The sequence below is a fragment of the Crocodylus siamensis genome, chromosome 5, assembly GCF_052110815.1.
Source record: "Crocodylus siamensis isolate JL-2025a chromosome 5, ASM5211081v1, whole genome shotgun sequence".
Classification (NCBI taxonomy): Eukaryota; Metazoa; Chordata; order Crocodylia; family Crocodylidae; genus Crocodylus; species Crocodylus siamensis.
Window position 1 is genome coordinate 22,676,829 of NC_143399.1, and position 14,897 is coordinate 22,691,725.

General features: G+C 51.4%; 1 protein-coding gene across 4 annotated transcripts in view; it reads left to right on the forward strand.

Moving 5' to 3' along the window:
- ST6GALNAC3 (ST6 N-acetylgalactosaminide alpha-2,6-sialyltransferase 3) overlaps positions 1-14,897 on the forward strand; it is a 363,147-nt gene that overhangs the window by 228,357 nt on the left and 119,893 nt on the right. For all 4 annotated transcript variants that reach the window (XM_090048545.1, XM_090048544.1, XM_090048543.1 and 1 more), the window contains one exon: positions 13,279-13,688. In XM_090048545.1, coding sequence (XP_089904671.1) covers positions 13,330-13,688 — 359 coding nt within the window. In that variant the 5' untranslated portion in view covers positions 13,279-13,329. The remainder of the gene's footprint in view (positions 1-13,278; positions 13,689-14,897) is intronic.

Below are 14,897 nucleotides of genomic sequence, written 5' to 3' on the forward strand. Positions count from 1 at the left end.
GAGAGAGTCCAGAGAAGAGCTGCCCATATGATGAGAGACTTGCAAGACAAGCCATACGAGGAGAGGCTGAGGGACTTGGGCCTCTTCAGCCTACAGAAGAAAAGGCTGAGAGAGGACTTGGTAGTGCTTTACTGCTACAGCAGGGGAGTATAACAAGAGCTCAGTGAACAGCTGTTCAGCAGGGCTCCCCTGGGGAAGACCAGGAGCAATGGGTACAAACTCTTGGAAGGTTGCTTCCGGCTCAATTCCAGGAAAAACTCCTTCACAGTCAGAGTGTCCAGACTGTGGAATAAACCTCCTTCAGTGGTGGTGCAGTCACTTACTCTGGACATCTTCAAAAGGAGACTGGAGAGTCACCTCACTGAGGTCACTTGACCCCAGTTGTCTTTTCCTGCCTAGTGTAGGGGGACTGGATCCAGTGATCTACAAGGTCCCTTCCAGCCCCTAACAATCTATGAATCTATGATCTAACTCATGGTATTTTGCAAAAAGCACCATGAGTTAGACTGATCCTTCCAAGCCAACAGACATGAGCTGTTGGGTTGGGAGCTTGGAGCATCAACTCCAATTTGGAGCTGTTCCAGGGAGAGAGGCTGCATGTTTACAGCTTCTCTCCCCCAGCTCTCCCCCCCTTTTTTGGCTCCAGTGCTGTCTCAGGATAGGTGGGGGAGGAGGCAGGAGCAGGAGGTCTGTTCTGGGGGTTTCTCAGCCACACTGGAGGGGAGGGGCAAGTGGATTATTGGAGCTTCTCCTCCCTTGTGGGGGGCTCCAATGCACCTGTGCCCCCCAACTCCAGCATGGCGGGGGAACCCACAGAACAGACCTCCTTCCCTTGCCTTCTCCCTCTCCCATTCTAAAAACACTTCTGGGAGCAGGGCTTGGCTGCATCAGCCCAGCCATGCTCTCAGCCCACGCAGTCCACAAATTAATGAAGGTACTTTGTTTTGGAGCACCTTCATCTGAACCCTCATGCAATGGGGGTTCAGATTGTCACAGGATTCAGCCCTTTTAAAGCAGTATGCAGGCACGCACTTGTGTTTGGTCACAGCTGTAGACGGCTTCTGGGGCCAGATTGGGCAAAAATTGGCATGCCTGTCTGCACCTTGAGGGGCTTGGATCAGGTCATTATGCAGCTGAGTCTTGTTGGCCTTCTGTGTAATAGGATTGTTTCAGGAAGTGGTGCAAATTAGGAATGCTGAGGACTCCAGGTTTTAGAAATATTTATTCTGAGAAACAGCTAAAAAAGCTAAGTCTCTTCCTACTGGAGAAGAGCAGATTACACACTGACCTAATACAAGCATTCAGAATTAAGAAAAGAATTGATAAAGTGGAACAAGATAAATGGATCCCAACAAAAGGGTTAGAAAACTGTGTGACAGTTGCAAGGGCAAGTATAGGCAGTTTATTCAGGCAGAACAGTTTCACTCAGTATATAGAAAACATGGATAAATTTCCAACTAAGGCCATCAAATCAAACAATTTAAATAAGTTTGAAAGAACAATAAATTTTAATGCAGAAGGAAGGATGCTCAAAGAAAGAAACAGTGTAAGGTTGAGGAAGATTTAAAAGGGACTAGATCTTGGCCAAGTGGGCTTTTCTTGTCCAGCAATTCCTTACTCATTATTTGTTATTTTGGAAGTGTATCCTAAGAGATTTAAATTAATCTACTGGGACTTTAACAATTCACTTCATGTTAGCATGTGGGTTATGTTTATGGATTTGTTTAGGTCATCCATCCATGTCCTCACAAAGTATCTTAGAGAGGATTTCTGTAAATAAGTGGTAAACAGAAAGATACTGTGTTCAGCTTTATCTCCTGGGATTTCATTCGGGCTGCCAAAGAGCTATACAGGAGAGCTTGCAAGGAGACTAAAAACATGCAGCACTCTCTGAATAAAGTACTGCAGATCTTTTTGCATAAGGTCAAGCATCCTTAACTCATGATTAAATACAGAGACTATTTTAAAGAATAGCTAATACAAAAACCAAACCAGCACGCATCTTTACATCTATGTTTATTTACTTCAGATGTCTTATATGTTTCATAGATTTCATAGACATTAGGGCTGGAAGGGACCTTGGGAGATCATCGAGTCCAGCCCCCTGCCCAAAGGGCAGGAAGTCAGCTGGGGTCATAGGATCCCAGCAAGATAAGCATCCAATTTACTCTTGAAGGTGTTCAATGTAGGTGCTTGAACCACCTCCGCTGGCAGACTGTTCCAGACCTTGGGGGCTCGGACCGTAAAGAAGTTCTTCCTTATGTCCAGCCTGAAACGGTCTTGCAGGAGTTTGTGACCATTCGACCTCGTCATCCCTTGGGGCGCTCTGGTGAACAAACGTTCCCCCAGATCCTGGTGGTCACCCCTGATAAACTTATAGGTGGCCATCAGATCACCCCTGAGCCTGCGCTTTTCCAGGCTAAGGAGTCCCATGGCTCTCAGCCTGTCATCATAAGGTCTGTTTTCCTGACCTCTGATCACATGCGTGGCTCTCCTCTGGAGTCTCAAGCTTCTCCACATCCTTTTTGAATTGTGGAGCCCAAAACTGGACGCAGTACTCCAGCTGCAGCCTCACCAAGGCCGAGTACAAGGTGAGAATGACGTCCCGGGATTTGCTCGAAAAGTATCTATGGATGCAAGCCAGCATTTTGGTCACTTTACTAGCCGCAGCATCGCATTGCAGGCTCATGTTCATCTTGTGGTCGATGATGACCCCCAAGTCTCTTTCTTCTGTAGTGCTATCCAACGTAGCACTGCCGAGCCTATAAGGATGCTGCAGGTTTTTCCTCCCAAGGTGGAGAACCTTGCATTTTTTTGTGTTAAACACCATGAGGTTCTCGTCTGCCCATTTGCTGAGCTTGTCCAGGTCAGCCTGGATCACCCGCCTATCTTCTGGCGGGGACGCTTTGCCCCAAAGTTTGGTGTCATCGGCAAACTTGGCCACTCCTGACTCCAATGTCCACGTCATTAATGAAGATGTTGAACAGTACGGGTCCCAGGACAGAGCCTTGAGGGACCCCACTGGTCACAGGGCACCACGATGAGTGACTGCCATCGATTACAACCCTCTGGGTCCGACCACGGAGCCAGTTTCCCAGCCAGTGGATCGTGGTGGAGCCAAGGCTACAACTGGCCAGTTTGGCCAAGAGGTGATCGTAGGATAACAGATCAAAGGCTTTTCTGAAGTCAAGATATATGACATCAATCTCTTCTCCCTTGTCCAGGTGATAGGTCACCTGGTCATAGAAGGAAATGAGATTGGTCAAACACGACCTACCCGCAACAAACCTGTGCTGGCTATCCCTTAGAATGTTAGCCTGGGCCAGTCCATCAAGGATGGCCTCCTTAATAAACTTTTCTAAGATCTTCCCCAGGATAGAAGTCAGGCTAATGGGCCCGTAGTTAGCCGGATCCACTCTCCTCCCTTTCTTGAAGATCGGCACCACATTGGCCTTCTTCCAGTCTTCGGGCACTACACCAGAGCGCCAGGAGTTTTCAAAGATCCGTGCCAGGGGCTGGGCTATGACGCTCGCCAGCTCCTTGAGTACCCAGGGGTGCAGATTGTCAGGGCCGGCTGACTTGAAGTTATCCAGCTTCTCAAGATGTTCCTTCACAAGGTCAGCATTTATGGAGGGTAGGGGATCCCCATCACCCGGATCTCCCTGTCCCATAGGAGGCATGGGCGTCCCATGGGACTGATGAAAGACTGACACAAAGTACCTATTTAATAGGTTGGCTTTTTCCTGGGTGTCAGTTATCAGTTGCCCCATCTGGTTTAGCAGGGGTCCAACATTGCCCTTGCTTTTCCTCCGGCTCCCCACATATCTGAAAAAGGACTTTTTGTTGTCTTTGATGCTTGAAGCTAGTTGGAGTTCAGTTGCAGCCTTGGCTTTCCTGGTTTGCTCCCTGCAGGACTGGACCAGTGCAGAATAATCCTCCTTGGAGGTGAATCCCGTCCTCCATCCTTTGTAGGCTTTCCTTTTTAGCCGCAGGAGGTCCGCTAGGTCCCTGGAGAGCCACGAAGGCTGCTGTGCCTTCTTGCTGCCTTTCCTCCATGTTGGAATAGATTTAGCTTGTGCATTGAGGATCGCTTCCTTGAGAAGCAACCACTCTTGAACTCCCATCTCCCTGGGGTCATGGTCCCTGAGGGCCTGACCAACAAGCCTCTTGAGCTTGTCAAAGTCAGCTTTTCTGAAGTCAAGGACTTCTGTGTTGCTGACTGACTTGCCAGCTTTACAGCGGATGATGAAGGTGATCAGCTCATGGTCGCTGTCACCCAGCTTCCCATCGATCACTAGGTCGCCGTTTAGGTCATCCCCCATAGCTAATACCAGGTCGAGCAGCGCTTTGTCTCTCGTTGGCCCATAGACTTCTTGAGTCAGGTAGAGGTCATCCACGCATGAGAGAAAGCTTTGCGACCGCTCGGATTTTGCTAAGTGATCTTCCCAGGAGATGTCTGGGTAATTGAAGTCACCCATGACAACCAAGGTCTGGAGCAAGCGGCCTCGGTCAGTTCCCGGGCGAACTCCTGGTCAAGCTCAGGACTTTGAGTGGGAGGTCTGTAGTAGACTCAAAGCCACAGCCTTCCCGATGACACCAGCTCCACAGTCTTTGGTTCACTGCGTGGATCCTCCTCTCCCTCCTCAGCCCATAGCCCGAGACTGGGAGAATCGACGAAAACACCACCTGAGCTCCCAGACCCCTAAGCCCTTCTCCCAATTCCCTGTAGCGCCTCATGACCTGGCTGGGGGTGCTCTGAGCTATGTCATTGGTGCCCAAGTGAATAAGGAGCATGGGGTAGTGGTCTGTAGGCCGGAGGAGCTGCGGGATCCTCTCCGCAATGTCTCGGATGCAGGCCCCCGGGAAGCAGCAGACTTCCTGGGCTAAGGGGTCGGGGTGGCAGATTGCCCCCTCAGTGCCCCGCAGGATGGAGTCTCCCACAACAAACACCTTTCGCTTTGACTTGGGGAGAGTGGGGCCAGTAGCTGTGGTTGAGCCTGAGTTGCCTGCGGGAGCTGGCAACTGAGCAGGCTCTGCTGGGGCTGCAAGAGGTGCAAACCTGTTGCTAAGCTCTGGCGAGGGAGGGGCCTTGGTGCAGCGGGACCACCTTGGTCCATGCCCCTGACTGGGCAGAGCGGGAGGTCCCAGAGTCCTCCTTAGTCATGGAGGGAGACGGTGCTCTACCCTGCGGCTCCCGGGGGAGAAGGGCCTGGCAGTAGGAGTCTGTCTTCTGCTCGCAGTCCCTGATGGCACGCAGTCTCTGGACTGTGGCCTGGAGCTCCTCCAGTTGGCGTGCCAGAGACCCCAGTAGGGAGCAGACCCCACAAGGGGAGGTGGCCATGCTCCTGGGCCCCAGAGCCTGAAAAAGGGACAGGCAGCCCCCGCAGCCATGAGCCAGGGGCTCCGTCTGTGTGGAGCCCGGAACCATGGGCTCTGTCTGGGTGGCCGTCTCTGAGGTGCCCAATGGGGGGGGCCGCAGAGCCCGAGGGCCGTGTGGCCATCCGCGTCGTGCCTCTGGTAGGCTGGCTTCGGCTGGGGCTGACTGCTCTGGCGGGGTCGCAGGCAGGGTCTCGTACCCTCCCACACCCTCTCCTGCACGAACTCCTCACTAACTCAAGCGCCTGTTTACGCAGCCTGTTCACACGGCTCCGGTCGCGTGGCTCCCTGGGGGGCTGGGCCAAGTAGGGTCCTGGGCAGGGGCTTGACCCGGCCCGGCACCAGGCAGCGGCCTCCTCCCAGGGAGCGAGGCGTTAACCCCTTCCCACCACGAGCCCGCTTACCTCTGGCTGTGCTGGGGGTCGGCAGGGGGCTCTGTGGCTGCTGAGGGGGTGTCTGGGGGGCTTCAGGGGAGCGGGGGCGCAGTGGGCTTCACCCAGGCATACTCAAACCCTGGCCCCTGGGCCAGATTTGGCCCCTGGCACCATGTCATCTGGCCCACAGGGCTCCCCAAAGACTTGTGGGGAGCCACACAGGCCGTGGCCCTGCAAGACAGATTGGGTGCTCAGAGCAGCGCAAGGGCTCATAACCCAATCCTGGCATCTAGGGTGAGGCAAAGGTGATGCAAAGCCCTCAAAGCCTAATCCTGGTGGGCAAGGTGGCATGGTGTGGCATCCCCAGAGCCTGATCCCAGTGGGCAGAGACATCGTGACACCCCCGGAGCCCAATCCTGAACACAGGACTAGGCAGAGACAGCACAGGGCCGTAGGGACCAATCCTGTCTGCACCTTGAAGGTTCTTTGTCCAATTGACCCCACAGACAAGCTCCACACCCCTTATTTGGTCTCTGGGCCCAAATGGTCAAGTGCCATTGTTAGACCTTTTGTTCACGTGAAGGAAGCACTTCACCTGTCATCATCTGAGCTACTCCAGACTAGTCTGTCGGCATTGCACTGATGATTGTGACAACTCATACTTGTTTAAGACTCTCTTGTGACATCTTTTATTAATTAATCACATTCTAAGATGACAACTGTTAAATGGGAGCATCCATACATGCAGGCACGTGCGCTTGAAGCAGGTGAAATAGAAGCGGTTGAAATTTGAGCCGGGGCTTTGTGCCCCAGAGCACATGCCCAGACATGCACTTTGGTGTGGAGCAAATTGTGCCACTTGGAGTGAAATAACCCTGCCTGGGTCCTCCCGGATAAGCATCCAGGGGGAGCTAGAGCCCAGGCCCAGCACCTGTGCTTGCCTCAGCAGTATAAAATGCTGCTCTGGCCAGCAGCTCGGGGCTACTTACCCTCAGGAGCTTCTGAGGTCCAGCCACTCGGCATCTGGAGACACCAGCCCCCCATGCCAGCTGAACTGCCTGAACGCTCTACCCACTGCAGCAGTCTGACATCAAGGACTGCTGCCTGGCTGTGACCTGCTGCCATCTGCAACAGGCTCTGCTTCCTTGCACCTGTGGCCCCATGGCTGCACACCTACCAGGCACAGACAGACCACACAGCCACCTGGGCTCTGGTATGGGCCCTGTAGTAGAGCCGCCTGAATCTTTAGGCCAGCTGCCAGCAGGCTGTGGCTGCACAGCAGCTTCACTACATCCAGACAGCCTAGTCTGGAACCAGAGGCACCTGCCTAGCTTGGGGCTGTGAATACCAGCTGGCCCTGCTGGGGAGCAGCATACCAGCTAGCATAACTGGTATGCTAGCTGCTAGCTAGCATAACTGGTATGCCCAGCTAGCTGGGTTTATTGCAGGGCCCTTGGCACAGCTTTACGAGCGCTCATGGTGCTCGGACCAGGTGCCAGATGATTGGAAGATAGCTAATGTGGTCCCCATCTTCAAAAAAGGGAAGAGAGAGGACCCGGGCAACTATAGGCCCATCAGTCTTACCTCAGTCCTAGGGAAACTCTTTGAGAAGATCCTCAAGGAGCACATCTGTGACGGGCCGGCTTCAGGGATGATGCTCAAGGGCAACCAGCACGGTTTCATTAGGGGCAGGTCATGTCAGACCAACCTGATTGCCTTTTATGATCAGGTCACAAAGGCAATGGATGCAGGTGTCGCCATGGATGTAGCCTTTCTAGACTTCAGCAAGGCCTTTGACATCATCTCCCACCCCATCCTCATTAAAAAAACTAGGCGACTGTGGCATTGATGCCTACACAGTCAGATGGATTGCAGATTGGCTCAAGGGTCGTACTCAGAGGGTGGTGGTGGATAGGTCATATTTGACCTGGGGGGAAGTGGGCAGCAGAGTCCCCCAGGGCTCGGTCCTTGGGCCTGCGCTGTTCAATTTCTTTATCAGCGATTTGGACAACGGGGTGAAATGCAACCTGTTTAAATTCGCTGATGATACCAACATTTGGGGTGAGGTGAGCATGCTAGTAGGGAGGGGAAGATTGCAGCAAGATCTACATAGGTTACAGGGGTGGGCTAGCATAAACAGGATGCATTTCAATACTGACAAGTGCAGGGTGCTGCACTTAGTAGAAACCAGCAGCACACTTATAGAATGGGAAACTCCCTTCTTGAGAGCACAGAGGCAGAAAGGGATCTTGGAGTCATTACTGACTCTGAGATGAACATGGGCTGACAATGCGAGGTCACAGTTGGAAGGGCTAACCGGATCTTGTTGTGCATCCACAGGTGCATCTCAAGTAGAGCCAAGGAGGAGATCCTCCCCTCCATGCGATGCTGCTCAGGCCACAGCTGGAGTACTGCGTCCAGTTCTGTGCGCCCCACTTCGGGAGGGATGTGGACAACATTGAAAGGGTCCAAAGGAGGGCCACCCACATGATCCGGGGACAACAGGGCAGACCCTACAATGAAAGACTGCAGGACCTAAACCTGTTCAGCCTTCACAAGAGAAGGCTGAGGGAGGACCTGGTGACTGTATAAACTCACTAGGGGAGACCAGAAGGCTTTGGGGGAGACACTGTTTCCCCTAGCCCCCCCGGCATAACAAGGAATAATGGACACAAGGTATTGGAGAGTAGGTTTAGATTAGACATCTGCAAGAACTATTCCACAGTTAGGGCAGCTAGGAGCTGGAACCACCTTCCAAGGGAAGTGGTGCTGGCTCCTACCCTGAGGCTCTTTAAGAAGAGGCTTGATGCCTACCTGCCTGGACTCATTTGAGTCCAGTTTTTCTCCCGTCCAGGCGGGGGGTCGGACTTGAAGATCTACAAGGTCCTTTCCGACCCTACTTCTATGATTCTATGATTCTAAATTGCCACCGTAATGCCTTGACCTTTGTGCAGCACTGCTGCCATGTCTTCTGGTGCCGCGCTCTGCAATCTGGGCAGCTGTCACCTGATAGATGTGTTCATTACAGTGACTTGCTCTAAACTGCTGAAGTGTGTCTTCCTGGCCCCAAACAGCCAGGAGGTTGGCCACCTAGTCTGCCCTCCAGATGGGTCCCTGGTGCTGGCTCTGACCAGGCTCCTGTGCCAAGGTCCCACCAGTTTCCTCACTAGCATGGATCCTGAGGTTCCCTGTTTACAAATTTCAAACTTCAGATTAACAAATCCCAGTTGCATGCATTAGAAAGCAAACCCCAAATACCCATGAACTTCCACTAGTAAACTGGAACCCCACTGTATACACACACACATATATGAAGGAAAGCAAGCAAGAGAGAAAAAAAGCTAAGCAATGCTTTAATGACATCTGGATATTTTTATGTGGTGGGGGGGTGGAGAAAGACAGCCACACATGTGCCTGTGCCCCCTCACCCCCAACCCCCGCATCAGGCAGCCACAAGACTGTTCGTGTGCTGAGTGGCTGCTCCCAGCAGAGTCAGCCGGCGGCACCCACCACCGCCTGCTTCTCTGCTGCATGTGGCACAGGGTGCTGACTCAGCCCAGCTCTATGCCACATGCTCCACTTCAGGCAGGACTGCACTGGCTCTTGCCTGGCATGGACATCAGGCCAGGTTGGCACCCTGCAGGGTGCCAACCAGACCCAATACCATGTGCCATCACCTCAGGCAGGACCAGGTGAGTTCTTGCCACCACATGTGGCCCTGGGTAGCAGCAAGATCCATGTGATCCTGCACTAGGTGGGGCATGTGGCATCAGGCTGGGTCAGCACCCTGCACCATGTGTAGGCCCGCAACTCGCCACTCCTGGTCCTGCAGTTGCCTTTTGCAGTGGCAGGGGTTGGGGCAGGAATGTGGGAGCCCCCCACAACACCCAGCCAAAAGCCCCCCAGACGCCACACATGGCGCAGCTTCTGCTTCCCGGTCGCCCACCCGTACAATTGGACCCATACAAGCCATTGGACAAGGTGGGCTCCATGGCTTCTGCCCCCAATTTGCAAGTGACTCTTGCAGGCTGGGACTGGCAGCCTGTAAAGAGCCCTTTGCAAAGAGGAAAACCTAGGTTTCCCTTTTAGAGAGAAAGTTCCCATTCCCACCCTCCCCCTTCTTACCTTGATCTCCCATGGCTTCAGCCTCCACTCTTCCAGACTCTGGAACTTCTCTAGACATTACTTGTTAGTCCAACTAACTACACACAAGCAAGCTTCAAGCCTTGCCCCACTTTTGTTCTTGAGGATGTTCAAGGGGCGTGCTCAGTTGCTGGGACAAGGGGGAGCCATAGAGATGCTCCAGAGTGTCTCTCTGGAGGACTACTTCTCCCAGTTGCCTCTGGGCATGGTCCAAGATGGTGCTTGTTTCCTGGCACCATTTTTTTTTATCCTTGGATATCCAGGGGTCTAATTTTGCCCCTATGCTGCAAACTTGCAGTGCAGGGAACATTTTTTTGTTCCCGCATGTGCCTCTTGCAGCATCTCAAAGGGCTTTGAGACACTGTAAGATGCACATGCATGCTCATGTGGATGTACCCAACATCTCTGGGACACTGATTAATATCAGCTATATAAAGGGCTCCCTCATTGCTGTTATACAACACTTACATTGTGTGCAAAGCAAAGAACAATTGTATAGTCCTTGTTTTTGTTAAGAAAGGAAGTGGATGTGCTACCCCTGAAGAACTTTAACAGGCTGCTGGACTGCAGGAAAGAATTTCAGGTCATGATCACAGGCAGTGTTGGAGGGTTCCCTAACCATGGCTATGGGATGAATGGACGGCTTGTACAATATCATCCCAATTGTATGCTGTTTCTCGTAGAATGAATCTGCTTCTCAAGCAGATTTGGGGTTCTAGCCTTATGTTTCACGTAGTCCCATTTATATATGTCATGATTTTCATTTTCAAGGTACTTTATAAATATGTAGGTCCCAGTCCTACTGTTCTTGGACATCAGTGGATACCCCATAACTGTAGCAAATAGAATGAAATAATTCCAGTACCTGTGTGATGGAGGTAACTACTGTTGTTTCCATTTTAGATGTAAGGAAATGTAAAATTTTCCCTCTGACCTCATTGGGCCCAGGGGTCAAGCTTCTAGTCCAGGGGTGGGCAAAATACAGCCCACAGGCTGCACCCGGCCCACGAGACCATTCTATCCAGCCCACAGGGCCCCTAAAAAAATTTAGAAAATGAATATTTCTCTGCACTTGATTCCTGTCAAAAATGAAGCAAGAGGAAGCCCGGCAGGCTCCCAAAACAGCAGGGCCCATCCAATTGGAAGCCCAAGCAGGGGCTTCTGGCCTGGGACCACATGACTGCCCCACACTGGAACCTCACATAAAGGGGAAGGTGGGGGGAAGGGCAGGGGAGGACCCCAGGTAGGGAAGGAGCCTGGGGAAAAGTGGCCTGGGGAAAAGCTGAGCGTGGGGGAGGGGAAAAAGCAGCTCCTCACCCACCCCGGGGCTGGTCCCCCATGCTGCAGCCACTCACAGCCCACCTAGGGCTGCCTGTGCCTGCTCTGGATAGCCCCATGTGGGCTGTGAGCAGCTGCAGCAGGGAGTGCCAGCCACAGGGCAGGGGTGGGGCTGCTTTCCACTCCCCTCCACCCCCCCGCACTCAGCTTTTCCCCAGGTTCCTTCCCTGCTCCTTCCCAGTGCAGAGGAAAGCAGCTTTTCCCTGCCCCATGGCCTGCGTTCCCTGCTGCAGCCACTTGCAGCCCACATGGGGCTGTCAAGAGCAAGCACAGGCAGCCCCAAACTTGGGCTGTGAGCGGCTGCAGTGTGAGGCACCAGCCACGGGGCAGGTGAGCTGCCACTTTTCCACCCCTCCCTGCGCTCAGCACCACCTTGTAACCCAGCCCCACTGCCAGCCTGGGCTCTGCGCTGCTCTGGGCTCCATGCAACAGCAGCTGGTGGCCCCCCCACTTGCCATGGACACTGTGTTTGCCACCACCACCTCTGGGCTGCCCAGCATGTGCTCTGGGTGGGCAGCAGCAGCAAATGCTGCCTGGCACAGCACACGGGGGGGTTAAAAGCTGCTGCTTCCATGTGCATCCTCAACAGGTGAGCCCAGAGCCAATGCAGAGCCCAGGCTGGCAGCAGGGGCAGGTTTCAAGCTGGTGTTGAGCATGGGGAAAAGCAGTCCCTCACTCACCCCATAGCCAGCGCCCCGTGCTGTAGCCACTTGCAGCACACATGGGACTGCCTGTGCCAGCTCAGGACAGCTCCACCTGGGCTGCAAGTGACTGCAGGATGGAGTGCTGGCCATGGGGCAGGCAAGGGGCCACTTTTCCCCATGCTCAGCACCAGTTTCTTCCCTGCCAGTGAGCAGGGCGTCGGGGCTGTGTACTGCCCTCCGCCTGTACTGCAGGGCTGGGGGGCACTGGGAGTGAGTGGGCAGGAAGCCAGCAGGATTATAGGGACTCCACTGGTGTCCCAGGGCCAGTGCTGGCAGTGCCCAGAGCAGGATGGCAGGTGCATGGGGTCCCAGCCGGCAGAGGCTCTATGGAGCCAGGCCAGCTCCCCCCTCTCCCTGCTGCTGCAGCCCAGCCCAGCTCCACAGACCTGCCTGTGCCCTGCTTTGGGCTCCACTGGTGCTGGCCCTGGGACACGGGACCAATGTCTTGGGACCAAAGACAGAGGGACATTGGTCCCAAGATGGTGACCAGGGGGCGGGGCTACCCATGTGGCCCTTGACAGCCTGCCAAAACTGGGTAAGCAGCCCTCTGCCCAAAATAATTGCCCACGCCTGTTCTAGTCCATGGGCTACCAGTCTTTACATAGATATGTAAAGAAACAGAACATCCAGCTAACCTATATATATATACAGCTCATATATATATGAGTTAGTTGGATGTTTTATCTTAAAAGATTGTTGTCAGTAATAGATTTAAAACCCAGAAAATTATTGATGGAAATGTAATTGTGCACTGACTGAATACTTCATTAATATGTCTGGATGAATGGATGTTTAATTTGTAATAATAATCAGATATGTAGTCTCTCTCCTACAGACATTCTGCTGTAATCTAATCCTATGAAGATATTGTGTCAATACCTTTATAAAACCAGTTTAGAGCACACGACTTTTTTTTCCTGGAGACAAAATGTTTATAGGTTCTCTTCAGAGGACACGTATTTCACATGGAAGAACATAAGAGAGAGGGTGCAGGCAGAAGTGACAATTGTTGCCCAATCCAGGCACAGAAAGAAACTTAAAGCCGTGATCAAACACAAGTGCATGGCTGCATACAGCTTAAAATGGCTATACCACTAACTCATATATAATATTGCAATGTGGAGAACATAAAGCCAATGATTAGCATATGGTGATTATTTTGGTAGAAAAGCTTAGTGCTTTGCCATAGTATACATCACCACCTGCTCTTATGCATGGGAATTGAAGCATTTTGAGAACAACTTGCAGCCAGTTGATTGGACTGTGCCTTTTTTAAAGTAAACAGTCAATCTTCAGTTACTAAGAGTGAGGACGTACCATATATTATGTTCTCTCTCTTTCAGCCTCTACAACTGGACTGTGACCTTTGTGCCATTGTTTCAAACTCGGGTCAGATGGCTGCCCAGAAAGTGGGAATTGAGATTGACCAGTCCTCCTGTATATGGAGAATGAACAATGCTCCTACCAAGGGCTACGAGGAGGATGTTGGGAAGAGGACAACAATAAGAGTGGTCTCTCACACCAGTGTGCCCCTGTTGCTCAAGTATCCGGAGTACTTTTTTAGGGAAGCCAACAGCACAATCTATGTCATCTGGGGGCCTTTTCGGAACATGAGGAAAGATGGCAATGGCATTGTGTACAACATGCTGAAGAAAACTGTTGACAGCTACCCCAGTGCCAAAATCTATGTGACAACAGAAAAGCGCATGAGTTACTGTGACGCTGTATTTAAGGAGGAGACAGGAAAAGACCGGTAAGTTTTGCCTTTGAAGAGTTACTACAATGTTAATGACAAAATATAAATGAGAGAAGGTGTTGCTGCATGCCAGTTATTAAATGAACCCCCCAATATGTTTCTAACAGGTTGTTATATGTTTTTGACTGTTATGAGCACTTGATGAGGCAGCAGCCAGGCCCCATTTACCCCACCTACGCTACCTTCTGTTCTTTCCATTTTTGTTGGCCTGAATCCCAAAAATATTGGATGTCTTCCTGAAGCATTTTCAGAGCTGTGTGGTGTTTTCAGCTCAGTTTACTATTGATTAAACTGACATTTTATTTGAAAAGAAAAAACCTACACAACCTTCTTCCTAACACACAACCTTGGGATACCTTTATCTCTCTATCAATTTCTGTTGTAGTTTTACCTCAAACATAAATGATTATCAGATCTCTGCATAGTGAACTAAGTGGAAATGTCTCAGTAAAAATGGATAATGAGGAATCTTACCAATGGTTGAAGTATTGAATTACTAAATTTTGTCTCCTGCTTTCCTGGATAACTGTATGCATGGGCATGCTCCTCAGAGCGTATACCATATGGGTGGTGACGGTATCCCCATCTTGATAGAAGCTCCAGGGATCAACAGACCTAAAAGTAAAAACTGCTACAGTTTGAAGCTGAGGACTGTAACTATTTGTATCCTCTAGGTACCAGCACAAACATACACTTGCCATTAGAATCCAAAACCAGGGTTTACTAGTTCCAGGAAATATAGTTTGGAAATTTTGAGTTTTGTTTGAATCAGACCAAAACCAATTTTTTTTAAATTCCCAACTGTGCATTTGCACTGTGCAACTGATAAAAGCATTACTTCTATTGAGCTGCTGAAGATTACTGGCCTCTAGGGTCTCTGTAGGCCAATTAGATGCATATGGAGGACCTGGGACCCCGCTCCATCAGCATCCCCAGCTGTGGGGCAGAGCAGCCAAGAATGCAGACAGGGACACCCTGAGACCCATGCCTTGGATTCAGTTAACTGAACGTGAGATATTTTGGAGCAAAAAACATTTTGGCTCAATAAACCTAAATTTTCAATGAAACTTGTTTTGTCAGAGAATTTCCAACCAGTCCTAGTCACCAGTGGCTTACAGAAAGTTATTGCCTATCCCTTGTGTGGTCCAGGTTCCCCTGTAGAGAAGCAGGTCAGGAAAAGACTGGTTCAGAATCTATTCAGAAAGA